The 24,369-nt window shown below is 61.6% G+C and overlaps 7 protein-coding genes and 2 non-coding genes across 9 annotated transcripts; 4 read left to right on the top strand and 5 right to left on the bottom strand.

Moving 5' to 3' along the window:
- Window positions 1–1,173: 1,173 nt before the first annotated feature.
- Window positions 1,174–1,289, bottom strand: LOC62_03G004035. Its single transcript has 2 exons — window positions 1,253–1,289; window positions 1,174–1,209 (listed from the first exon to the last, which is right to left on the bottom strand). It is a non-coding gene; the product is annotated as a tRNA-Thr (tRNA).
- Window positions 1,290–1,316: 27 nt separating this feature from the next.
- LOC62_03G004036 lies at window positions 1,317–1,401 on the bottom strand. The gene is given in 2 exon segments: window positions 1,317–1,352; window positions 1,364–1,401. It is a non-coding gene; the product is annotated as a tRNA-Asn (tRNA).
- Window positions 1,402–2,363: 962 nt separating this feature from the next.
- On the top strand, window positions 2,364–2,775 carry LOC62_03G004037 (uncharacterized protein; the record flags this gene model as incomplete). The annotated part of the gene is given in 2 exon segments (XM_062770561.1): window positions 2,364–2,657; window positions 2,668–2,775. The coding sequence occupies 2 exon segments, from the start codon at window positions 2,364–2,366 to the stop codon at window positions 2,773–2,775; spliced, it is 402 nt and encodes a 133-aa protein (XP_062626545.1).
- A 2,262-nt stretch (window positions 2,776–5,037) lies between these two features.
- Window positions 5,038–9,117, top strand: PPP1R3C (Protein phosphatase 1 regulatory subunit 3C; the record flags this gene model as incomplete). The annotated part of the gene is made up of 3 exons (XM_062770562.1): window positions 5,038–5,184; window positions 5,423–5,512; window positions 6,070–9,117. 3 exons carry the CDS (start codon window positions 5,038–5,040, stop codon window positions 9,115–9,117), a joined length of 3,285 nt encoding a protein of 1,094 aa, XP_062626546.1.
- A 1,874-nt stretch (window positions 9,118–10,991) lies between these two features.
- SPBC56F2.08c (Pumilio domain-containing protein) lies at window positions 10,992–15,844 on the top strand. The gene is made up of 5 exons (XM_062770563.1): window positions 10,992–11,458; window positions 11,596–11,694; window positions 11,877–15,210; window positions 15,256–15,414; window positions 15,453–15,844. The coding sequence occupies exons 1-5, from the start codon at window positions 11,352–11,354 to the stop codon at window positions 15,483–15,485; spliced, it is 3,732 nt and encodes a 1,243-aa protein (XP_062626547.1). The 5' UTR covers window positions 10,992–11,351; the 3' UTR covers window positions 15,486–15,844.
- Window positions 15,845–16,654: 810 nt separating this feature from the next.
- cdc42 (Cell division control protein 42) lies at window positions 16,655–18,878 on the bottom strand. Its single transcript, XM_062770564.1, has 5 exons — window positions 18,468–18,878; window positions 17,899–17,949; window positions 17,774–17,844; window positions 17,255–17,649; window positions 16,655–17,154 (listed from the first exon to the last, which is right to left on the bottom strand). Exons 2-5 carry the CDS (start codon window positions 17,943–17,945, stop codon window positions 17,089–17,091), a joined length of 579 nt encoding a protein of 192 aa, XP_062626548.1. The 5' UTR covers window positions 17,946–17,949; window positions 18,468–18,878; the 3' UTR covers window positions 16,655–17,088.
- A 919-nt stretch (window positions 18,879–19,797) lies between these two features.
- On the top strand, window positions 19,798–21,228 carry SPBC119.15 (GPN-loop GTPase 1). The gene is made up of 4 exons (XM_062770565.1): window positions 19,798–19,985; window positions 20,043–20,302; window positions 20,338–20,805; window positions 20,852–21,228. The coding sequence occupies exons 1-4, from the start codon at window positions 19,830–19,832 to the stop codon at window positions 21,177–21,179; spliced, it is 1,212 nt and encodes a 403-aa protein (XP_062626549.1). The 5' UTR covers window positions 19,798–19,829; the 3' UTR covers window positions 21,180–21,228.
- GUK1 (Guanylate kinase) lies at window positions 21,212–22,275 on the bottom strand. The gene is made up of 3 exons (XM_062770566.1): window positions 22,153–22,275; window positions 21,870–22,093; window positions 21,212–21,752 (listed from the first exon to the last, which is right to left on the bottom strand). The coding sequence occupies exons 1-3, from the start codon at window positions 22,183–22,185 to the stop codon at window positions 21,362–21,364; spliced, it is 648 nt and encodes a 215-aa protein (XP_062626550.1). The 5' UTR covers window positions 22,186–22,275; the 3' UTR covers window positions 21,212–21,361.
- Window positions 22,276–22,646: 371 nt separating this feature from the next.
- Window positions 22,647–23,430, bottom strand: LOC62_03G004043 (uncharacterized protein). Its single transcript, XM_062770567.1, has 3 exons — window positions 23,200–23,430; window positions 23,025–23,142; window positions 22,647–22,971 (listed from the first exon to the last, which is right to left on the bottom strand). Exons 1-3 carry the CDS (start codon window positions 23,348–23,350, stop codon window positions 22,893–22,895), a joined length of 348 nt encoding a protein of 115 aa, XP_062626551.1. The 5' UTR covers window positions 23,351–23,430; the 3' UTR covers window positions 22,647–22,892.
- Between the last annotated feature and the right edge of the window lie 939 nt (window positions 23,431–24,369).

Consider the following 24,369-nt stretch of genomic DNA (forward strand, 5'->3'; position numbering starts at 1 on the left):
GACATTATCACCGCCCTCCGCAAGCGCTGGACAGTTGTCGACCTGGGCTACCCCTCACAAATGCTCGGCATCCGCGTTGAGAAGCGCGGCGACACCATTGCGCTCAACCAGGCCACCTACATTGAGCACATTGCCAAGAAGCACAAGGTGGAGAACTGGAAGACTGGCAAGACATGCCCTCTGCCAACTGCAGGGGAGCTACCCGGCTCTGAGGACGGCGACGAGCTCAGCGCAACCTTCACCTCCGAGTACAGGACCATGACAGGCGGCGTCCTTTGGACAGCAAGCGTATCACGCCCAGACATCGCCTACACAGCTGGCTATCTCGCGCGCTTCAACAACAAGCCCACCACAGTTCACCTTGCGACAGCGCGTCGCACCATTGGCTACCTGTGGCACACGCGCAACCAGTGGCTTATCCTCGGCAGCGACCCAAAGCAGACCAGGCCTGACGTGTACGCGGACTCGGACCTCGGCGGCTGCGTGGACACACGCCGCTCTACCACCGGCTACGTCGCATTCTTCCTGGGCTCGCCAATCACATGGCAATCGCGCCGCCAACAGACCACAGCCACGTCCACGACCGAGGCTGAGTACATGGCCATCTGCGAAGCTGGCCTAGAAACTGTCTTCCTCCGGCGCATGGCTGAATTTGTGGGCTACCCCCAGGACAAGCCGTCCACCCTGTACGTGGACAACACAGGCGCAATCTCGTTGGCAAACAAGCCTACTGCGCACTCGCGCTCAAAGCACATCGAGCGCCGCTACCACAAGATCCGCGACCTGGTCAACACTGGCCAGTTTGCTTTGCAGCACGTACCCGCCGACAAGCAGATTGCCGACGGCCTCACAAAGGCTTTGAGTGGCCCCATGCAGGCCAAGGCCTGCAAGGATCTCAAGCTCCGCGCCTGAAACCAGCAGACCTCCGCACGACAGCCCGCTCGCGCAAACTGATCGCGACGAGACGTCCGAGGGGAGTGTTGGATTCTAGCCTTACGTAACATTGATTCTGGCCACAGGCCGACGCCGCTCTACATGTGCGTGCGTGCAACTATCTTTCTATGCAACCATTCTTCTCTCTACTAGCGTGTAAAACCCAACATTGCAGCGGCGTCCAGCACCACCATACCATGCATGCAAGCATACACATACGCGCACAGCCAAAAGGGTATATGCCTTCTACCCGAATCGAACGGGTGACCTTTCCATAGCAAGCTCCCAGACCTCCTCGGAGGAGGACTGTAGTGGACACTACTAGTGGAAAATTCTAGCCACTGAACTAAGAAGGCGGGAGACCTCGGCGACGCCGCATGCTGCTGCCCCACACGGGCTCGAACCGTGGACCTCGGAGTTGTTGCAGAAGTAACAGCTCCACGCGCTAGCCAACTGAGCCATAGGGCAGGACGTTGTCGCCTTGGTGCCTGCCGGCGGCGTGACAGACTTTTGAGCGGTGCGAGCGCGAGTCCCTGGTGCGAGGTGGCGGCGACGGACATTCGGAGGGGAGCCGGGGGTGTCGAGGAGTGGAGGCGGGGCAGTGTAAGGCGAAGGTCGTCAGTGTGTGGTTCGATGTCTACTCGACTGTGTTGGAAGTGTCAGCGATGTTGACTCTACGGTGCGAGCGAGCTCTGCCAGATTCAGTGTCTGCAACAGCTAGCCCTAGTTGAGCCAGATCTGCGGATGGCGCCAGTTGTTCCAGGCCTCGCGTAGAGATAACGCGGCGTATGGTGTGCAGGGAAGCGAGATATCCCCAGCTTCTGCGACTAGAAAGATTGCGGTGAGTCACGGGAGGGCCGGTTGGCACGGGGTGGGTGGCAGTGGGTCATGGTGGGTGAGTGGTGGTGGTAATGGCTGTGGCAGTGCGCAGTCGCGTACACCTACGCGAAGGTACGCTTCGGGATGCGCGTTGTGCGTCATGCACATCCGAATAGATACGAGTTGTCCGTATCGGAGAGGCAGTGCAGACGGAGAACGGCGGGTGCGGTGCACCGGGCGTTGTGCGGCCGGCTTGACTTGGCAGAGATGCCAGCATTCCGTCACACCAGTGGCACACATAAGGATGGCGGCAGCGATGACGTCGTGCCCCCGCTTCCAACGTCGCTTCTCAAAGCTGTGCTCACTGCCCGTCTTCTTGAGGTGCACCACTCGGCATGGTCGCTATCGTCGGCAGATGCTTGTGGATGCGGCATCGCGGTGGTGGGCTAGTGGATCGTACGGAATGCATATAAGGTGGCGACGGGGCGACGATGGAGGAGGTCATGAAGCCAAGCAACCACCACTGCTCGACCACAGCCAACCGCTCCAACAGCCCAACCACACCACAACCAACCCAACCCAACCACACCCACACCCCAACCACACCCACAATGTCCCTTACCAAGTACACCTCGACCGAGACGCTCCCCGCGTACTCGCCCGCTGCCGAGCCCATCTCCCCCGTGGAGGAGAAGGCCGCGCTCGCGTCCCACATCGTGGCGCTGCCGCACGAGCTCGACCCGGCGTCCGTCTGCGCGGCCTACGGCCACGACTCGCGCCCGAACCTCAAGACTGCGCTCGCCCTCACCGTCCCTTCCCCTTCAGCGTCGCCTACGTCCTCGCGAACCGCACCGTCCCGTGCAACCGGTGCGGCGTGCCCGTGCGCCGCTCTTGCTGCTGCCACGGTGCGCGTAGTGCCCCCGCCGCCGGCACGCCGCTCAAGAAGACTGTCTCGGCCGGTTCCTCGTCTACGGCGCACAGCGCTTGATGCCGCCCCTTACCGGCTCGCCACGCAACGCCTAATGCCAACGCCCAACGCCAACGCCTAAACCAACGCCGTAATCCTATCTCTGTATCCATAGCTGTAAACACCCATGTACATATGCACAAGCTGCACATCTGCACGCGTCCACATGTCCGCATCAGGCAGCCGCTCGCTCGGGGAGCGGGAAGAAACGAGGCCTCGACTGACCCGGTTCCCTCTCGTCATCCCGAACAAACCGTATTTGGTATATTGACGATGCCGAAGTGCGAGACGCGTCGTGGTCGTGGTCGGTCGCGCGAGCTCGTGCGTGCGGACGCGCGCCGCTAGTAGGGTGCACGTCCATTGCGCGAGCGGCGGCGTATGTCCATGGGCGTGTGGGCGTGCACTCGTGCGTTGGCTGGCGGCCATTCGCAGATGCATTCGGCCGCCAGTAGCGCATTATCTGTCATGTGGGTAGTGCTATCTGTAATGCGTGCCACCGAGCCCTGTCGCGAGCCGGCGGTACTGTGCAGGGTTGCACGACCAACAGCGAACCACGAGCTGGCGTGGTCGTCTTGGCGCGTCGCATGATCCTGCTGGCGTGTTATTGTTTGTGCTGCGGCGCTTGCCTTCTCCGTGTCTCCTGCTCGTCCGCTAGCCCACTCGCCCGCTCGCACGACTCGCACCTGTGGGGCACAGCATGCGGCACAGAGGCTCTCCACTGGCTCCCCACGCCGCGCGATCTCGGAGTCGTGCCGTCGTTCCTCATCCGTGGGAACCGTGGCGTGCGTTCGGCGCACGGCGGCGGGGGCGCGGAGGCGGAGGCGGCCGCACGGCGCAACAGAGATACCTGACTCCGAACGCCTCATGCCGCGCCGAGCCAAACAAGTAGCAGCAGCAGTGGTACGATGGGATGTATGCTTGCTGCCACGATGGCCAGATGTTTGTGCAGCACTCGTTCTGTGGGGAAGGTACCCGTACCCGTAGTGTGGGAAAGAGTCTAGGGGCCGGTGGTGGGTTGTAACTGGTGGTACTGTCTGGCCCACCTCTATGACCTGGACCACATTGGTGAGTCGCATCGTGTGGTGCATGCAAGCAGCAGCTGCAGCACAGCGCAGCAGTAGTCTCCATCCCGTGCCGTGCCCCTCATCGTGTCATATCCGTTAAACCATCTGGAATAGAACTAGAATTCTTTGGGGCCGTTGAGCGGCACTGTGATAATGCCAACTGCCGCAACTAACCACAAGTGTCGACTCTCTTGCACAGGGAAACCTTGATGCTGATCTGACACGACGGTTTTGCTCGCCTCGCACCCCCCCGCGCGCTGCGCGTTGTTGCTCGCACTACCTACTCGGGGGTCCATACATCCCTGTGTGCTTACGAGACGGGGCCATGCGTGTACACATGGGGGCTCATGCCGTCGTTGTTGCTGCCCCACTAAAGTTGATCTGACGCGTCCAAAGGTGGGGAGGGGCAGTTCCGTCTCGACCCTGGCCGCCAAAGAGAGAAAGGCGACAAGTGATGGGTGCCTTGACAGGGCCAACCCCTTACTGACCAATGAGGTTTCCAGATTGCTTGCACTTGCCGATTCTTCACGGTGCAATCAGAGCATTGCCGCAGAGGCCTGGGCCTGGGCACTGCCTGCTGCAGCAGCAGCAGCTGCTGCTGCTAGTCCACTCAGCGTGCTGCTCCTGCTGCTGCGCTAGGGGTCGGCTGCCGCCGCTCATCAAGATCGACGTATCCCTCGTGCTCTCCTCCGCCATTTGCTCGCCATCATTCCGTGGCATGATGCTGAATTGTCCCCAGCCCCCCTCCCCTCTGGCCCTCCCTTCTACGCCCAGTGCAAGTGTGTCAGGCATGCGCCTGCCTGCTTGCCTAGTCGTACATGTATAATCACCAATAGCAACGTAGGGGCGTACCGCACGTGTGTGGAGTAGGTGGTGTGCTCCAGCTACAAACAGACCGGGCACAGTCGTCAGTTACAGGTCTTGCATCATCACTGCTTGCAGCAGCACGAAAGGGCACGTACGCCGCCGCCGAGATGCACAGCTAGTCCACCTGTTCAGGAGCTCGCCCAGCTGTCCAAGAAAATCTTTTTAATGGGCGTGCCAGGGGAAGCAGACAGCAAGCAAGCACGAGCTGCTGCAAGATTACCCAGAGAGCGCGGTGGCTTGGGGCAAAAACTTGAACCGTGTCGGCCGCCATTCAGGGAAAAATTGTGTCTACTTGCCGCCCCACTTGTCGGTCCCTTCCTTCCGGGCCTTGGTGGGTTGGCGGCTCGGCGGAGGCGGCAGAGGCGGCGGCGGCGGCGGCACGGCGTCATGCTACCTACAGTTCTTGCGCGACTGGGGAGACAGAGACATCTGGCGGATGCTGCTGCTGCAATCCTCTGCGCTCGTACTACTCTGCTCGGCATTCCCAAGGGGAACAAGGGAGCGCGCACACCTCTGTCGTTCCTAGCCGCCGCCGTGTGTTGCCCATCCCTGTTCGGCACACCTGAGGGCTATGGGAAACACACAATCAAAGGTTTAGTCGACCCCATCAAACCATACCGCGTCGTTGCCGCCTCCGCCGCCGCTGCCGCCTGCCGCTACCTGCCGAGCGAGCCACAGCCACACAGGCCGACCGATACGCATCTCCATCTCGCTTGTAACATTTTTATTCTCCATACACCCAGCCTTGCTGACGCGGGCCAAGCATCAGCAGCGACAACCCCTTTCTGCTCGCTACCGCGCCACCTGGACCTCAGACCTCGACAACCTGGACCGATTTGGTCTGTCGGTTGGAACCCGAAAGGTCAGTTGATCCATTCACCACCACTACGACGCCCACTTGTAACCATCGAACTCCTTGCGCCTCTTGTCATTTTCGACCCGCCCCTCCCTCTCTTCCTCTCGCCCCCCCTTGTCTTTTGCAAACGAGTGTACGACTGGTTCGTTCCCCTCGTGCAACAAGGCAACTATAGATAGGTGGGTACCTCGCTCATGTTTCGAACGCGCGCGTCGTGGCCGACCGAATGGCTGGTCTCATCTTGCAATCTCCTGGGGAATTTTGTCCACCTCGTCGTGGTCAGCTGGATTCGAGCTCGCTCGTCGAGAGGCTGTCACTCTTGCTCGTGCCCGCACATCATAAGCGCTCCACAAGGCGAGGTCACTGCGATCCAGACAGACTCTCCCCCCCCGCACACCCCTCCATTCCTTATCCCACACTCTTTTACCTCGTCACATCTCCCACCCGCTGGCCGGGCAGTTGAAGCTGACAACGCAATGCCATATCTAGCACCACCACCCCCCGCGGCTCCCCTCCTCTCTACTACGCCCACCGCCGCACCTCCCTCCTCCTCCCTCCAACAGGCCTACCCCTCACCTCCGTTAACACCCTTATCGGACCCCGCTTCTCTTCCGCCTGTCACAAAAGTCTTCTGGGCCTCGGAACACAAAACCCCCTCACCGACAGTCCAAAACGACGCTCCCCGTCCCGACCTTCCCGTCCACAAGTCGCCGTCGACGTCGTCACTGTTAGACGACGACCTTCACTGGAACTCATTCCGCCTCTCACCCCCCAGAGGCAACTCTCTTCTTGCAGTGCTAGGCGGTGTCCGCGTCCTGCGCATCGACGCCGTATCCGTCTTGGACAGGATGCCGTACTCTGCCAGTGCCGCGGCTGCCGCCTACCGCCGTCGCGAGTCGGCCGACATGGACGTCGTTGACGCCATTCTTCGTGCAGAGGAGAAGTCTACGACTGTTCCAGAGGCCCCCCTCCGTCGTGCCAAGTCTGCATCCGACGTCGACCCCTTGCCACCATCAGCGGTCGCATCCTCGACCGCCGCAGCCGGCATTTACGTCTCCCCGCCAACCCCAACAACGACGGCCGTGCCTGCTTCGGCATCGTCCGCGATTCCTTCCATCAGCCAGGTGCCAGTCCTCCCCCGGTCATCCCCATCCCCCCGCGGAGCGACCCAGGCCTTGCCTCGTACCTCGCGAAGCGTTTCGCCCAACCCAAGTGCGCTCGGTATCACCATCAATGCCAACGTCTTGCCCGAGGTCCGCAGCCCGCCACGCAGACCCGTCGACACGCTGCAGATCACTTCTCGCAGATCCAGACGCCCACGTCTGTTTGGTTTCACCGGCCTTGGTGACGAGATCGGATCGGCCGCCAGCTCGGCCGCTAGCTCACCAGAGGACCCTTCGTCACCAGTGACTGCCACAGTATCCCTCGGCTCGGTCCTCCCTCGTCGTTACAACCCTGTTCGCACCCGCAGCGAGACGTCTCTCGACACCCTCCCTCAGGCACCCCCTCCCCCACGCCAGCGCCGGGGCACCGGCCTCAGGCTCGACCTGGGCAACATTGTGGCCCCAAACATCTCGCAGCCCGTCTCGGCCGGCATCGTTCAGTCACCATACCACGGTGTCGTCAAGAAGAAGAGCGGCGAAATCGTCCGCCCAGCTCTCAAGTATGTTGGCGAGCTGCTGCCTAACGGCACTCCTGCCGACAAGTCGCGCCCCATGTTCGAGTCCAAGTCTTGTCCCACAACCCCATCGTGCCCCAAGTACGTGCACTTTGACAGCCAGCTCGAGCACGTCAAGCTCTTCCTCCAGAACCAGAAGCCTCTGGTCGTTTCTCGCCAGGGAACGCCGACCGAGGAGATGTCGGAGAACGAGATGGACGAGGCGATGGCCGAGGCCGCCAAGGTTCTCCAGATCCGCCTGCCCAACTTCCCCTCCGACCCACCATCTGATGCCGACATTTTCCTCGAGTCGTTGTTCCTTAGCGAGACCCGCGACGCGCTCCGCGGCAAGGTTTGCGTCAAGAACATTGCGTTTGAGAAGTGGGTCGCTGTTCGCTTCACCTTCGACTGGTGGCAGACAACGTCCGAGGTCTCGGCAGCCTACAAGGAGAGCATCCGTGGCGGCTTGTACGACCGTTTCGAGTTCAGCATCAAGCTGTCGGACCTTCTCGACCGCATCGAGGAGAAGACGCTGTTCCTCTGCATGCGCTACTCGGTCCCTGGTCGTGAGATCTGGGACTCGAACAGTGGCCAGAACTACCAGGTCCTCTTTGAGCGCCGTGCGCCAGAGTCACCGAAGTACATGCCCAAGCGCGCGGTGACTGTCCCCCAGGGAATGGGCCGTGCGCGTGGCACTAACGCCTGGAGCCTCACTGGCAACGACAACGACCGCATGGCCGATCTCCGCGCCAAGCTCAACCGCCTCACTTCCGAGGACCTCGAGCTCAACGCGCCCCTCTCTCCTTCCAAGAAGAAGGCATCGCGCAGCCCTCGCTCACCCCGCATGTCGCCCCGCCGCGCCGTCTCTTCCCCTGGCGCAGGTCCGGGAGCCGACCTGCCCGTGATGTCCGAGCTCGCCAACCGCTACGACTTTGGGTCTGCGCTCAAGTCTAGCCGCCGCAACTCGCCTCCAAAGGGCCAGAGCTTGGAACTTCCCGTCGCCACCGGCCCATCAAACGACTTCTACTCACCTCGCGCTCACTTGTTGAACGTTGGTGGTGGACCCGTCTCGCCCATCTCCCCTATCCCTGGCGCTCCGGCCTCCCCCCTCGCCGGCCCATCCTCTCCTCTCGCTGGCCAGTCATCTTCCCCCCTGGCCAGCCCCGTGCCCGCCGCTATCACAGCTGCTCGCATCGCCACATCACCTACCTCTGTCTTTGCCCCCGCCCCATCGTCACCGCTTGCCCACGTGCACGCGCACCCTGGCAGCACAGACTCGAGCCCGACGATCCGCCTGCCGTCTCTCACGAGTGGCACCAGCAGCTCATCAACGTCGCTCTCGTCGGTCTCCAGCATCACGGCGACCCCCACCCAGTCACCTGCTCTCGACCGTCGCCACGTTGACGTGACGCCATCCGACACGAGCTCGGCTTCGGCTTCTCCCCTGTCGCCGCCTTCAGACTCGTCGTTTTCATCGTCGGACTCGTTCCCCTGGTCGCCAACGTCCAAGCTGGAGCGCAGCACGGACGACATGAACATGGCCAGCTATGCTCACTTTATCGAGCAGTTTTGCTGGGCGGGCGGTGTCTCCTCCCCCGACACGCCTGCGTCGACGAGCGGCACCAACGTTCGCCGGGTACACTCTACGTCGTCGCTCGACCACTACTTCTCATCGCCTCCCGAAGCCGGCACCCCACGTGTGTTCACTCCCACACAAGGCCTGAGCCGCAGTGCGAGCGCCACAGGAGGAGGCACAGGTTCGACGGCCACGCCAAGCGCGTACCGGGCGTCCAAGGCGAGCCCGCCTACTCGCGAGGATCTCGACCACGTGGACAACGCCATCCGGTCGCTCACAAGCTCCCTTACGAGCACACCCGTCGAGGGCAGCCCCGTCATCAGCCCGGCTATGAGCCGCATCCCCTCTTCTGGGGGCGGCGCCGTGCTCGCCGCGTAGGCGTCCGCTTACGTAGCCGATTCCAGCTTCGCTGCTGTTAGACTCTTTTGGCGCTCGGCGGCGCCAAGCCACAGCCACTGTTCCTTGTGAACGGCGGAGGTGGTGGTGGCGGCGGCGATGCCCTGCAACCAGGGCTCTGTATTTCGCCGTCGCTCGCCTCTACATGCCAATGGCCCGCTCGCCTTGCGCATTGCCACCCGGACGATTCCCACTCTCTGTCACCATTACCCACGGCACTCTGCAGCCACGTTGTATCAATCTAGACCCCCCTCCCACCCCCCCTCCTCCCCATCGGATCGGCGTTTCCTAGCATAGCATTACACCGGTCTCTCTTGGTCTCTCTCCCCCCTCATATTGTCGTGCTCGACCCATCACCCTCACCACCCCATACCGAGTCCCACCCCGACCGGCCCCCCTCCTCCTGGCCTACTACCTACAGCGTCATACATTATATTCCATAGACATTGCATGGCTTGATGCATGCTTCTGCACCGCGGCGAGGTTTGAGTTGTTGAGTTGGTGGGCTGCAACAGTGATCGACAGGCACTGAGCGAGGCGTTCCACTGGAGTCGGAGGCATCCATTCAAGTGTACGCCCAGTCGAGAAAACATGCTTTCGGGAGAGGTTTGTTCGCACCTTGATGAAAATGCCACTCGAGGTTGTGTCATGATGTTGTCGTCGTCGCACGCCTGTCATTGTGCTGGCCTCGTCGTAATAGGCATCCCATTACGATGCGGGGCCCTTCTTGGCATCGTCACCGTGATTGGTAGCCGTCATTCGCGGGGCCGCGGGGGCGATGGCCATGCCGCGCCGCGCCACACCACGCCTCGTCGACGTCGACACACGCCTGAAACGGACACGTCCGTCACGCGCAGTGCGAGGGCGATACACCAGGGGCGAGCGACAGAATGGTCTGCTGACATGAGCAAGTTGCAAGTTTGGCGAATCAGAAGGAGCGGGTGGCATTGCAAGCCGGCGGGGGTCACGAGGCGATCCCCGCTGTATGACCGTCGGCGCAGCTAGGGCGTGTTACTCCAGCTGTGAATGCATGCATCGAGCAGAGAGTGTGTTGTGTCGCCACGAGTGCCAGCGAGCATGCATATGCGCGCTGTGCGTGTGGCCGAGGCGCGTCGGTCGCGGTACCCTCGCTCGCTCGCCCTCGCACGCGGCAAACGGCGGCGGCGTCGGCGGCCAAAGGGATGCTTTGGTTGTATTAATACCGCATCGCCTGCGTCATAACCCCCCAGCAGCAGCACAGTCAAAGTCTAATTTGGCCCCCTCCCTCGCAACGAAAAGTGCGGCGAGTCGGCGTTGGAACAAGCCAAGTCAGTGAGCAGTGAGGTATGTCATGCAAGCAAGGGGTTGGAGAATGCGGCGATGCACCCAGCTGCTGCGCCGGTCGAGACTGCGGCTACGGCAGGCTGCGCGAGACGCGGCCGGCCGAGTCAAACTGTTTCCAGCAGACTGGTGCCACTCGACTTTAACCTGCTGGGGTCGTTCCCGCCTGACACAACGCGCTGGGGTTAGTAAGAGGGGGATCGATCGTCACCGACCGACCGACTACAGACAGACTGGCCGAACTAGGACGAGGCATGTGCCAAAGGACAGCAGCGACAGCCGCCCACACACACTACACCCCCCGCATGCATGCATTGTTGCGATACAGTGATGGAGGGCGACACGAGATGGCGCAGGCTATGACTGTCCTTTCCATGCATGCATGTACATGGCGCGCCTTGCTTTGCACCGTTGCCTGTTGGTTAGCTTCCGACTTGTAGGGTTGTCGTCGTCGTCGTTGGCCAGCAGCAGCAGCACCCAGTTGTTCCCTTCTACTACCCGTCTGCTTAACCCTTGCCCTTGCTCCCCCCATCTTCCTTTTCCACGTCGCAACCAACCTTGTCCACCACCGTCTTCTTCAACAACAACCTTGTCCTCGTCACCTCTCTCCTCCTCCTCTTCCCCCCTTCCCTCTCCTCTTCCTCTCCGCCGCTCGTTGCCGACAAAGACTTTTTTGCATACACCTATAATCGGGCCTTGGTTTTAATTTCTTCCACCTATTACCACCACCCACCACTCGGTAACGGCACGCACAGCAGACAGGCAGCCAGGCAATCTGCACCAGCAACCCGCGCGCGCGCACGCCCGTCGACGTCGCCTTCGCCCGCCGTCCGTCCGTCAATCAACCTGGCAAGGCGACACCCACCCACCACTGCTTCACTCTCACCTCCCACTCCATGTCCGCCCCGCCCCCGCACCACCTCGCACCAGGCGAAGCGACCACGCCCACTCGCCGCGAAGGCCGCACACCGCCCCCGGCCCCGAGCGCGGCCTATGCCAAGCGGTACGTACAGCCAAGCCCGTTTAGCACCCCCTCCCGATCTCCCACCCCTCACCCTCTCTCGCCGTCTGTCCCGCACAGGCCCACCTATAGCATCATCATCTCACACGTCGATCGCCGCGACTGACACATCACTGCAGAGCTCGTGAGATCATCGAAGACGCAACCGGCATGCCCCTACCCCCACTAGGCGGAACTGTTGAGAACGCGCCGAGCGCAGGACGGAGGCCACGCGCAGGGTGAGTTCCATGAGTGCTTGTGGACGCCGCCGTTGGACGAGGTGTCGCCAGCATGTTCGCGGCAACATCGCACCCTCTTGCCCACCCACGCGACCGAGTAATGCTCGGCGCTCGGCACATCGCGCACACCCTTCCCACCACCATCTCCCCGTCACGTCGACCCCTGCTGACACTTGTATCAGAACGCTGCCATCATCATTCAACGAGGCACGTCACGAAGGCACTGGAGTACCCGCGTCCGTCACGCCGCCAGATGACGGAGCGCCCAGGCGTACATCGGCGCTCTCGCCGGCGGACCGCCCCGGTCTCCGACACACCCACACGACGAGTACCGCCGACGCTCTCGAGATTCGTCCCCGTTCAGGCTCCACTAGTGAGGTCAGCAACGCATTTGCGTCGAGCCCCTTTAGCAACGCGTGGCTCTCGGCTCCAGGCCTCGTGTCTGCCGCGCCAGGACAAGGCCGCTCGCCCCTCGGATTTGGTCACGGTCTAGGAGGTGCCGGTCCTGTGGGTGGAGAGCGCGGAGATCGCACAGAGGAGCTTCTCGATCACCACGCCGGCGTCCCCCATGATGACGGCGGCCTCAACTTTAGCACCCTCGACTACCTAGGCCTCGCCGACTCGGGTGGAGGCGACCTGCCCCCTGCATCCATCTCCGAGCTTAGGAATCAGCACCGCCGCGCAATCGACGCCCACGGCCCAGCTTCCCGCATTCGTGCGAGCACCGTTTCCAACGTTGCTCGCACCTACCGCCCCAGCGTGACCCAGTTTGGCATCGGCGACGACACGCCAGACTCGTTGCTCGTATCCGCCCTCGACCAGGTCTCGCTCTACGACCAGCTACTCCCTGCAGCGCCACTGGGACTTTTCCCAAGCCCAAACTTGTTGGGGGCCACGTCGCGTGATGGTGCCCATAACCGACAGCGTGCGACGACCATTGGGGCGTTGGACAACCCTCTGCGCCGCGCTGGCGGGAGCAACGGCCCCGGAGGCTTCCTCTCCAGCATCCCTCAGTCACCGCTCCAGGGCGACTACACTTCGCACCTCTTCATGGACACTCGCTTCGGCTACCCTCCCCGTTCCAGGAGCGACCGCGACTTGACTCGCTCGCGAGACAGCAGTAACACTCGTGCGCCGCGCCTGTCCATTTCCTCAGGCACCAGCCGCACGGGCACACCAGACAATGCGGGTGGCGCGGGCGCGAGCACGCCTCAGGTTCCGACGCGGTCCCTCTGGATCGGCAATCTTGACGTCAATGCCACCAGCGAGGCCCTCCTTCGTGTCTTCGCTCCGTATGGCGCGATTGAGAGCTTGCGCATGCTTCCAGAGAAGACGTGCGCGTTTGTCAACTTCATGGACAAGGCGGACGCCGTCCGCGCGAGGGACGACGTGCTCAACCGCCTCGGAGGCCATGTCGCCGAGCTCGCAGAGACTGCCCCCGTCCGCATTGGATTCGGAAAGATTGACTCGGCCCCGACTGGACCACCTACCAGCTCGGTCGCGGCTGCTCCACCCGGCCTCGTGTTCACGAATGGTTCGGTCACCATCACACAGCCAGCCGCCGGTCTTTCCGCCAGCTCTGCATTGGGCCCTCTCGGCGATGGCAGCGACCAAAGTGCTCTTCCCACGCGTGCCCTCTGGATTGGCAGCATCCCGTCGAGCACCTCTTCTGCGACTCTACTCCAAATCTTCTCGCCATTTGGCCCAGTGGAGTCCGCCCGCGTATTGACACACAAATCTTGCGGCTTTGTCAACTTTGAGCGTCTGGACAGCGCCATTTCGGCTCGGAACGCCCTCAATGGTCGAGACATCTTAGGGTCTGATGTCGGCGCCATCCGCATCGGGTTTGCTCGCGTGCCAACAAAGTCGCCCGTCATCGGAGGACCCGAAGCCGAGGTCACTGCCGGCTCGCCCTCCAAGCTCGGCGAAGGCCTCAACACTGTCCGTGGCGCGACAGCTGTCAGCACGGAGCAGCAGTTGAGTGCCGAGGGCGGTGGCGTCGAAAACTACCGCTCGCAGCTCGTCCTCGACTTGGTCAAGCAGGGTGTCCACGACCAGGTCATTGAGAAGGGCCTGGCTCAGGACGGTGCCGTCAGTGAGCAGCAGATGATCATGCAGGTGCTCAGCGGCGGTCGCCGCGAAGAGGATGCCGACGTCCGCGCTGCGGCCGAGGTTCGCCCCCCTGTCACCTACTACACGATGATTCCCGTCATTGGTGACAGACAGAACACACGCCGATTCGACGTTGCCCGCCTGCGCGAACTGCGCAAGCGCCTCGACTCTGGCAACGCTACCCAGGAGGAGATCGACAGCATCACCCGCGACCTTCTCGAGGACAGTGCAGACTTGGCGTCCGACTACATTGGTAACACCATCATCCAGAAGCTCTTCGAGCGCACCGCCCCGGCCCTTCGTCGCGCCATGCTCGAGCGTATCGCCCCTCACCTGGCCATGATCGGTATCCACAAGAACGGCACTTGGGCAGCTCAGAAGATTATCGAGTGCAGCACGACCGATGAGGAGAGGGCTCTCGTGACGCACAACCTGCGCCCGTTCGCTCCTCCGCTCATGTGCGACTCACTCGGAAACTACGTCTGCGCGGGCACCTTGAGATTTGGCGCACCCTACAGCGATTACGTGTACGACGCAATGATTGACCGCATGTGGGACATTGCTCAGAACCGCTTCGGTGCTCGTTGCATGCGCACCTGCCTCGAGTCGCCGCACACGTCGCTGTACTCCAAGAAGCGCATCGCCACTGGCATCATCTTGAACTCAATTCCCTTGGCAACCAACCCCAACGGAGCTCTCCTGCTCACGTGGCTCGTCGAGCAGTCCAACCTTCCGGGCCGCTACGGTCTCCTTGCCAACCGCTTTGCCCCGCATGTGGCACACTTGTGTACTCATAAGCTGGCCTCGTTAACAGTTCTGCGCATCATCAACCAGACCACCGAGGTCGCCGCAGCACAGACGCTCATCTCGACCATCTTCCACTCGCCCAACGACCAGAACCTGATAGAGATCCTCTCGGATGCTTCAAACGGCTCTCAGGTGATCGGCAAGATCCTTGCTGTTAGCTCAATCTCGACCGACGAGAAGCCCAAGCTCTTGGAAGCTGTTCGCAGGGTGCTGCCCAACATCAAGGCTTCTAGCACTCCACCCTACCGCCGACTGCTCGAGGAGGTCGGCCTTCCTGTCCCCGCGGGCCCTACCTACGCCCGTCCGCCCAACAACCAGCAGAATGTTGGCGGGTGGCAGCAGCCCGGCGCCTATGGAGTTCCTGGCAACCCGTATGGCCAGCCTTTCCCCAACCCTGGCTTCCCGCAGCCGCTCGGACAGGCTCTCAGCCCGCTGTTGATGCCTCAGAACATGGCACTTGGACCTGCCCACGCCCTGCGGGCCAACTCTCAGAGCCCCAACTCAAACGGCTCGCCCCGGACCCCTCAGCAGCGCCAGAGGGGTCGTCTGAGCCCAGTGAGCCAGATGATGAGCCCTGGTTCAGATCCTTTCAATCCAGTGAGTTTACTGCCCTTTCTCTTGTTCGCTCTGCTAACTCTGCAGTTTGCTTCACCTAGCATCGACCTGCCCTACGTTGGTCCCCCCAGCGGAGGCATGCGCGTTGCCTCGGGCCTTGCAGCGCAGCCCATGGCGTTTGAAGCGCAGCCGAACATTGGCGGTCTTGGCATCATGCCCAACCAGGCGTACTATCCTCAAGGAGGAGTGAGTTTGACTCGTGATATCGATGGCTGACGAGCCAGCCTGGAATGTACGCAGGGGCAGGCTTCCAGTAACCACACTGTAACATATCATATTGTCCGCCTGGCGCGGGACGACGACGACGACGAGGAGAAGGGATGAGGGGTGACGGCTCGCCGCTCCACCGCTTAGTCCGGCGGAGGTGATAGGGACGATATAGAAACTTCAACAACACACTAAGACCCAATTCAAAAGACAACAAAGCCCAAACTTGCAAGAGTCAAAGCCTTTTCTTCAGCTTGCAGAGAGAAGACAAGCACACCTCGGCAGAACAAACCAAGTATAAAATCACCCACCACACTCACATTCTGGAGGCTTTCGATTCGGATAGAAGTGACAGTCCTCGAAACCATCGCCACATCATCTAGCTTGCGCGTGTGCATGCATCTGTGACCATACGGTGGACGAGAGGGGAGGGGGCGGTAACTACGTACTCAGATCCAGGCCTTGGCATCAAACGTTCCGTATCACATGGGTCACGGGCTTGCCGTTGATGGTTAGCTGGTTTGACAGCCCTCTCTCAGCCGCAGTAAGACAGACAGGCGTAGGGGAGTGGACGTTACGAGCCGGCGGAAGACGGCGGCGGCCGAGGAGTGGATCATGTCTGATTATCAGCCGCGGGAAGTGTGCATAGAAGCTTCTGTGCATAGGAGGGGGGGTGGCAACTTTGATTCCTTGGGTGCATGTCGGTCGGCTTTGCCACACGCCGATCGGTGAGAGCTGCAGCCGCATGCAGCGGTCGCCGCGGAGCCACCAGCATTCCGAGGCCATGCATGCTGGCCACTTATCACCTGTTCCCCTGCCCACCGCGTTAGCACGCTCCGTCGGCATCGCCGAGAGCAAGTGCTCGCGCGTTTTGTGGGAACAACAACGGCACGAGGCAGGAACGCGGCCCGCGGGTCAACCATGTCCGTCGCGTGCCGCTGTGTTTTTTTTGCATGCCGCGCGCATGCCGCAGCTATGCGGGGTTCTGTCGATCACGGGGACGGCGGTGGGCGCTGCTGCGCTGGCGCTACGCTACGCTACGCTGCCACTGCCACTGCCATACCCAACCCCGCACTGGTCGTTGTCAAGCAAGGCCACACGCCAGTCGACGGCGCCGCGGCGCCGCGACGCGTACTTTTCGTCATTGTGTGTTTGGTTTTGTTTGCTCCACACTACTTCGGGACGGCCCTCCCGCCCACGCGACTACTGCACCGCTCGATTTATATAGTCTAGTGCGATCACTCTTGCATCATCAAAAAGATCCAGAACAGGCGCCATCGCGGCGAGGATACAGCGCTACGCACGGGGCCGGGGATGGCGGGCACGAGCCGGTGAGCCTCGAGTGGTGGTGGGTAGCCTGGGGTAGCCGATTGGGAGGGGGGTGCGAGGGCCACGCGTTTGCGGTTGGCCAGCCAGAAACAAATAAAAAGTGGGTGTTACGGTGTGAGACTAGGCCGACCGTAACCCCGCTCCTGGATGGCAAGGCTTGTGCGCATGCTGTTGCAGAGGGGTAAAAGGAGGAAGAGACGCGAATAGAGGAAAAGGGATGGTGGTATACGACACGCTCCGGAAACATGTAGGCGAGATGCTGTAGAGGAAAAATAGAGAGAGGGAGAGGTCGCGCGCTGCCGACGCCGGTCGGTCGTTGTTCGCTTAGAGGACGACGCACTTGGGCTTCTTGGGCCTAACGACCGGTGGTTCGAGGGCGGCGACAATGGCCTGGGCGTGTGTGTTAGTAAGGGTTGAACAAGGGTTGTGTTATGTGCCGCACGGGGCAGACGCCGCCGCCGCCGTCGTACACATCCACGCTGACACTCACCTCGTCAAAGACGTTCTTAAGGCCGCGCTGGGTGAGAGCCGAGCACTCGACGTACTTGACGGCGCCGAGCTCCTTTGCAAGACGCTCGCCCTGCTCGGGGCTGATGGGCCGCTGCTTTTGGCGGGCAAGCTTGTCGAGGTGTCCCTGGTCATCGCGCAAGTCGACCTGCGTTCCGACAATGAGGCAGGGGACACCGGGGCAGTGGTGGTGGACTTCGGGGAACCACTTTTCCTTGACGTTCTCAAACGATGCGGGCGAGGTTACGCTGAAGCAGACGAGGAAAACATCTGTCTGGGGGTACGAGAGGGGTCGCAGACGATCGTAGTCCTCCTGTCCTGCAGTGTCGAACAGTCCAAGGGTGTAGGGGTCCTCGCCAATCATGACAGTGACGGCGTCTGCACTTGCGTCAGCACCAGTCTGTCATGTCGAGCTTGGTCGCGCGCGCACTCGACGATCATTCACGCAGCTGGCGTCTGACACGTCTCGCGCACTGCGCCAAGCCGAGATAGCTTCACTCACAGTTGTCGAACACGGTGGGGACATACTCTGATGGGAACTTGTTGGTCGTGTACGAGATGAGCAGACAGGTCCTGGGATCGATGTCAGCACAGCCATGAGCCGCTCACGCGAGACAATAGACTTACTTGCCGACGGCACCGTCACCGACGACCACACATTTGATGGTCTGCATTGTACTGTGGGCAATGGTCAGTAAAAGGACAAGTCAAAGTAGTAGATTAAAGCGGGATGTGTATGCAGGGTGAATAGACGGCACGGGATGACAGAGCGCTTGGCCCATCGTCGTCACATGGAGGATGGACGAGGACGACGCGAGGCGGGTGTGCGCATTTGAAGCGCAATCACGCGTCTCTACCACCGCACACAGGATTGGGATTGGGGGGATGGGCCCCTTTGTACACACAGCGGCGGCGGCGAGGCGCGCGTCTCCGTCTCGCAGACCGCGGCGCCGCAGCCGCCGCCGCCGTCGCCGTTGTCATGCATGCGCGCATCGCCTTGCACGCCACCCACACGCGTGCTCGATGCCAGTATCAGCTGCGCCGAGTGGCGGCGGCAACGCCTGCAACATCAGGGGCGGCGTAGAGGGCCGAGCGTGGATGGGACGGTAGTACGGCCTCGGTGGAGGGTGTGTGGAGGGTGACCAGCGCTGCGTAGATGAAGGGAAGGGGGGTGTAGGGGGTGAAGGAGTACCGACCTGGGTTGATGAGGGAAGACTTGTTGTGGGTGGGCGGCGGAGAGAGAAGGTGGGGGGTGTGGTTGTGGTGGCCTAGGAGGTAGGCGAGTAAGAGCCGGTTAAGCTTCTCGAGGGATTGGGTTGAATGTAAAGGGGTGGTAAGATGGGCAACGAGTTGAACACTGGTGGGGGGGTGGGGGGGTTGGGTGGTTTGGTTGTGCGTTGTATGCCGTGGGGATGGTCGGTGCGCGCGCTCGGTGCTGGGTTTGGTTGTGTTGACAAGGAGTGCCGATAGAGAGAGTCGAGGGGTTGGGTGGATGGGTTTGAGGAGAAAGAAAGGTTGCAAGGCGGTGGTGGTGGTTTGGAATAGAAAGGTTGTATCACAGACTGACTGTGATTGTGTTGCTGGCTGGCTGGCGGGCTGGGCGGGCTGGGCTGCCAACTGTTGTCGAGCTGGCAAAGGCGGCGGCGGACAAAGGAGGGGGGGGGAAGGGGAGAGAGAGGGGAGAGGGGAGGGGGGGGGGACGAGAGGGGGAGGGCGTGAGCCAAAGGGAGGGCCGGGGGGGGGGAGTGAGTGAGGGCAGTACGGCGGTAGGGGGTAGCGGCGGCGGGGGGGGGCGGGCGTGTCACTCTTAACACTCCTTTGCTATTACAATTCGGCGCAATGGACGGTAGCAAATTTCCTAAAGGATGGCTCAAATCTCAGGCAAGTTTTCAAAACACAAAAAAGGTACCAAGCTGGCGGCGACGGGCTGGCGGGCATCTGGGCCGTTTTTGCACCACACAAGCACCGGATGGCAACACCACAGACACACTCAACACACACGCACACTACTTGCTCGCCTCTCGTTTGCCGGCAACCCGATGCATTAACATTACCATGGAACCCAAGCCCGTCCGCTTTCGGTCAATCCATGGCGTCGCCAGCCTGCGATGCCGAAATGCCAACCTACTCTACGCGGATAACGTCCAACGTCGCACAACCCATATGGTGTCTGATGATACAGTGTTTGAACCGGTTTCGGCAACTTGGATGCATCAGGACGTTATGGGTTGTTGAGGGCCCCTTTGACCCACAGTCCTGGGTTGGGTCAAGGACACGCTCACAGCCGCCGCCGCCACCACCACCACCAAAGTGCGTGCTCACCCCTCAATCCAGGCAGAAAACCACCCAAATTGATCCCGTCGGAAGCGAGCAGGGCGCATGGCAATCGGGGATAACGACAAGTGGCGGGTCGTTGACGGGAGTATTTTGCCACGTGGTTCCACAAGTGGAGGTCTGCACTTTTGTTCTCGCGCCGCCGATGCTGACATCACCGTAGAGAGAAGATCTTGCAGTGCGTGTTTTGACAGTCAACATCTCGACCGCGCAGAAGCACCACAATGGCAGAGACAACATCACAGCCCATCGCATCGGCTACTCAGTCCAAGGCCACAGCGCCCGAGGCAGCCGCCACCGCCGCGGCGCCAGAGGCAGGACCCTCAACCACTGGACAGAAGGAGCCGGTCGTTGTCCTCGTCATCGGCATGGCTGGATCGGTGAGTCGCGCAGTGTCACCTTGACGCGCCAGCTGCAGTCACTAACTCTACCCCCAGGGCAAGACCACCCTTATGCAGCGTCTCAACTCGTACCTCCACTCCAAGGACCAGCCGCCGTACATCCTCAACCTCGACCCTGCCGTCAGCCACATGCCCTACTCTGCCAACATAGACATTCGGGACACGGTCGACTACAAGGAGGTCATGAAGCAGTACAACCTCGGTCCCAACGGTGGTATCATGACGGCTTTGAACCTCTTCACGACCAAGTTTGACCAGGTGCTCGGCTTTGTGGAGAAGCGCGCGCAGAGCGTCGAGTGGGTTAAGCGCCTTGTTCTGGACTGACCACCAGCTACGTCCTCGTCGACACGCCCGGACAGATTGAGATCTTCACCTGGTCGGCGTCCGGCGCTATCATCACAGACGCCATCGCCTCGTCGCTGCCCACGGTTGTTGCGTACATTGTCGACACGCCCCGCACGACGTCGCCCGCAACGTTCATGAGCAACATGCTGTACGCCTGCTCGATCCTGTACAAGACGCGCCTGCCATTCATCCTCGTGTTCAACAAGATTGATGTCGAGCCACACGACTTTGCGCTCGAGTGGATGGCCGACTTTGAAAAGTTCCAGGAGGCGCTCGCCGAGCGTGGCCGCGACGAGAACGGCGAGAACTACATGAACTCGCTGATGAACAGCATGTCGCTCGTTCTGGAGGAGTTCTACAACGACATTCGCGCCGTCGGTGTCAGTGCCATGACAGGCCAGGGCATGAAGGAGTTCTTCGCGGCCGTCGAGGAGGGCAGGAAGGAGTACGAGGCGTAAGTTTGATCGGGGGTACTACTCGGCCCGAGCTCACACCTGCAGCGACTACCGGCCAGAACTCGAGCGCCTCAAGCAGGAGAAGGACGCCAAGGCCGAGGCGGCCAAGCAGGCTCACCTCGAGCGCATGATGAAGGACATGGGCGTCGACAAGGCACCCAAGGGTAACCCCTTCGGCCCGCACCCCCGAAACGAGCGCGAGGACCGGTACATGGACGACGAGGGAGGAGACTCGGAGGACGAGAGGATAGACCGTCAGCAGGAGGCAGAGGAGGAGGCGGACGACCACCCCGAGGTCGCGCCCGAGGATGACGACGTCATGCAGTATGGAGGGCATGACGAGGGTATGGGAGTGTGGCCCCGGCCTCAGTAGGAGATCCACAAACACGCTCCTGCCACATTGTGTACGTCTAATGCATTGCATGTATGATATCTGCGGTGCAGGATTATTTTGAAGATGGGGCAGGAGAGGGAGCTCGCTCGCTTGCTCGCACGCACGTGGCAGGATGCTCGATCCAAGAGTCGAAGCACCACAACCAGCACAAAGCGCGTCGCCTAGAGCTCGTGGACCTTGAGCTCGGGGAGGTCGTCGCCGACCTTGTCCCAGCCGTCAGTGCCGAGTGCGACCGCCTCAAGGAGGGCGCCGGCACGCTCGACGTCGTCGTTGACGATCACAATGTCGTGGGCGCCGGTGAGGGCGTGCTCGATCTCAGCCTTGGCGGCCGCGAGGCGCTTGCGCGTGCTCTCCTCGGTCTCGGTGCCGCGGCCGGCGAGGCGGTCCTTGAGGTGGCCGACGGACGGGGGGCTGAGGAAGAGGAAGACGGGCTCGAGGGGCGGCGCCTGCTGAGGGCCGGCGACGTGCAGCTGCTTGACGCCCTGCAGATCGATGTCGAGGATGCAGCGCTTGGGCGCGAGGCCGCGGAGCGCGGCGAAGGTCGTGCCGTAGCTGGGCGGGTCAGCGACTGCTGTGATGTGGCATGCCACGACGCGAGGAAGGCGGAGGTGCCCAGCACCAGGAGCCTGGGTGCGCAACGTGCCGACCCCCAACGCACGCCCGACTCACCAGTTACCGCCAAACTCGGCCCACTCCAAGAACTCGTTGTTGTCGACACGCGCCTTGAACTCGTCGCGCGTGACAAAGTGGTACTCGCGTCCGTTCTCCTCGCCCGCGCGGGGGTTACGCGTCGTGTGCGAGACGGAGAAGCCAAACTCGCCGGGGTACTTGGCGAAGAGGGCCTTGAGGAGCGTCGACTTGCCCGTGCCCGAGGGGCCGCAGATGACGAGGGGCTGGGGGCGCAGCGTCAGCAGGAAGCACGAGGAGACAGAAGCAGAGGCGCAACACCTACACGGTCAACAACAAGGGGCGAGACGTGCGACATGCTGCTGCTGTATGCGCGTGCGAGTGTGCGGAGGGGGCGAATGGACGACAGTGTGTGTGTTGTGTGGATGCGACGACGCGGTCAACGACGTGTGGGGGTTGAGCTTTTGAGGTTGGTGACGACGAGCCAAGCACGAAATGTTGACGGGTGCAAGGAGAAATTCAGGCACGGGCTAAAGGTGTCCTTCCCGCCGGCGCCGATCAGAGGCCAGTGGCTGGCGGCGGCAGCTTGTGGCGGCGGGACGGGCAATGCGAGCGAGCGTGCATCGAGTCGAGGCGAGTGCTGCAGTGAAAGAGTGGCAGCATGCATGGGATGACGATGAGCTGAGGATGGCATGACAGGCGGTTCTGTAGACGGTGGCAGGACCCCTCGTCGCCACTCGGACCCGACTGCTCCTCCACGCTCGAGACAAGTTGACCAACTCTGCGTCTGATTCAGGCAGCTCTACCACGACCTTCACGCGACATGTGACTGAATTCATCTATACAAGGTTGGTACGTGGACATGGTATGGTGGTACGGGGTCTTCAGACGAAGGCCGTTGGCGTGGGTGCTATTAACATTGAACAGAGAGCGCCGGGGACGGTGCTCGGGGAGGAGGGGCAAAGCTTCAGTGGCGGACGGAGAGTGTGGTACAGGAGTAGAAGTCGGCGGTGCGAGGCAGTCGCGCTTGTTGTCGTGGTCGCCTTGCTATCTGGGTCGCCATGCTCACTTCCACGGGCAGCAGGAGGTACGCTCCACGCGCTCATGGCAGCGGTTGCACTTGGCCGTCTTGCGCTTCGCAAAGCTGGGCCGCCGTCAGCATTCACCCCCGTGTGCCTTCCCTCGTACCACACTCACTAGAGCATGCTTCCCGGGACAACCGCAGCGAGGGCGATCATGCGCGCCTTGGGGAGGCTCGTGTCGTGGCCGAGCGCGGCGCACACCTCGGCGGGGGTCGCGCCGTCGGCGAGAAGCGCTGGGGGAGTGGGGTGAGCCTCTGTTGCCGCCCGCAATCACCGCCGCGCGCACTCACCCTCGGCGTCGGCGTCAGTCTTGGCAAGCTCGCGCTTCTCCTCGCTCGCGGTGGTGAAGGTCGGGCTTGGGGGCACCACGACGTTGGCGTCCTTGGTGTCGGCGTACGGCGGGGGGACCGAGGCCGTGGGCGAGGGAGGGACGAGCGACATGGTGGTGCGGGAGAGGGTGAGGCGGAAGAGGTAGAAGTGGAGTATGGTTGAGGAGAGTGGTGGTAGTGGTGTGACAGGTGTGCAGATGGCGAAGAAGCAACTTGATCAACCGCTCTATATATGCACGATGGGCACCACTGAGCGATTTGTCGGCGGCGGTGCAGGCGGATCTGGACACATGTCTCACATCCCCTCGGTGGGCGGCACGGTCGGCTGCATCGCGTCGCGCCTTGGTGTGTCCACCAGATCTGCATGCGCCCGAGACAAGACGGCACCACCGATTCCAGAACAACATGCATCGCTATCGTCGTTGAAAGGTGTGTTCTGGGCGGGTTGGCGCGGAGATGCCGGAAGCGAGCAGCCGGGGGCGGTGCATCTCGACGCAACAGGTGCCACTATGGGAACCGGCGTGGCGGGTCGAATACATCGGTCTGCGGTGCGAGAGGTTGTCCTCGGTCACAATGATGTGCATGTTACTGGGACCGAGGCAAGATGCATCGGGCAGAGTGGCAGTACGCCTGCGTCGGACGAGTGCGTCGAGATGCCCAAGTTGCAACAACTGCTCCCAACATTCTCCTCGACCGCAGAGTGATTTCATGACCCGACGTTTGCGTCAGGCAATGGGCCTCTCTCGCGATAAACGTCTAATAAACATCGAACCTGTCCTGTCGGTCTCCACGAGTACAAGGACAGTATGCACTGGGCTCGTGATGGCTGAACATCCAAGAACAACCCCTCGACGTGGCGCAAGCACTCATCCTTACTTCACTTCATTTGGCAGACCAGCTGAGCACTACACCCACTGTGAGCTCGCCGAGGCCCCGCCGTCATCCTTGTCACCCAATCACGACATCGTCAATTTTTCTACCCGATAGGCAGAGGAACGGACTGTAAGTGAAGGGGGCGTGAGAATATGATGGACTCGCAGCAACGAGGATGGGTCTCAGGAGAGGTTGTCGCCTCCTTTCACGTCCCAGTCATGGCACGAACAACTGTGTCATGTCTGACGTCGCTTCGGC

Source organism: Vanrija pseudolonga, chromosome 3, assembly GCF_020906515.1.
Source record: "Vanrija pseudolonga chromosome 3, complete sequence".
NCBI classification, from domain to species: Eukaryota; Fungi; Basidiomycota; class Tremellomycetes; order Trichosporonales; family Trichosporonaceae; genus Vanrija; species Vanrija pseudolonga.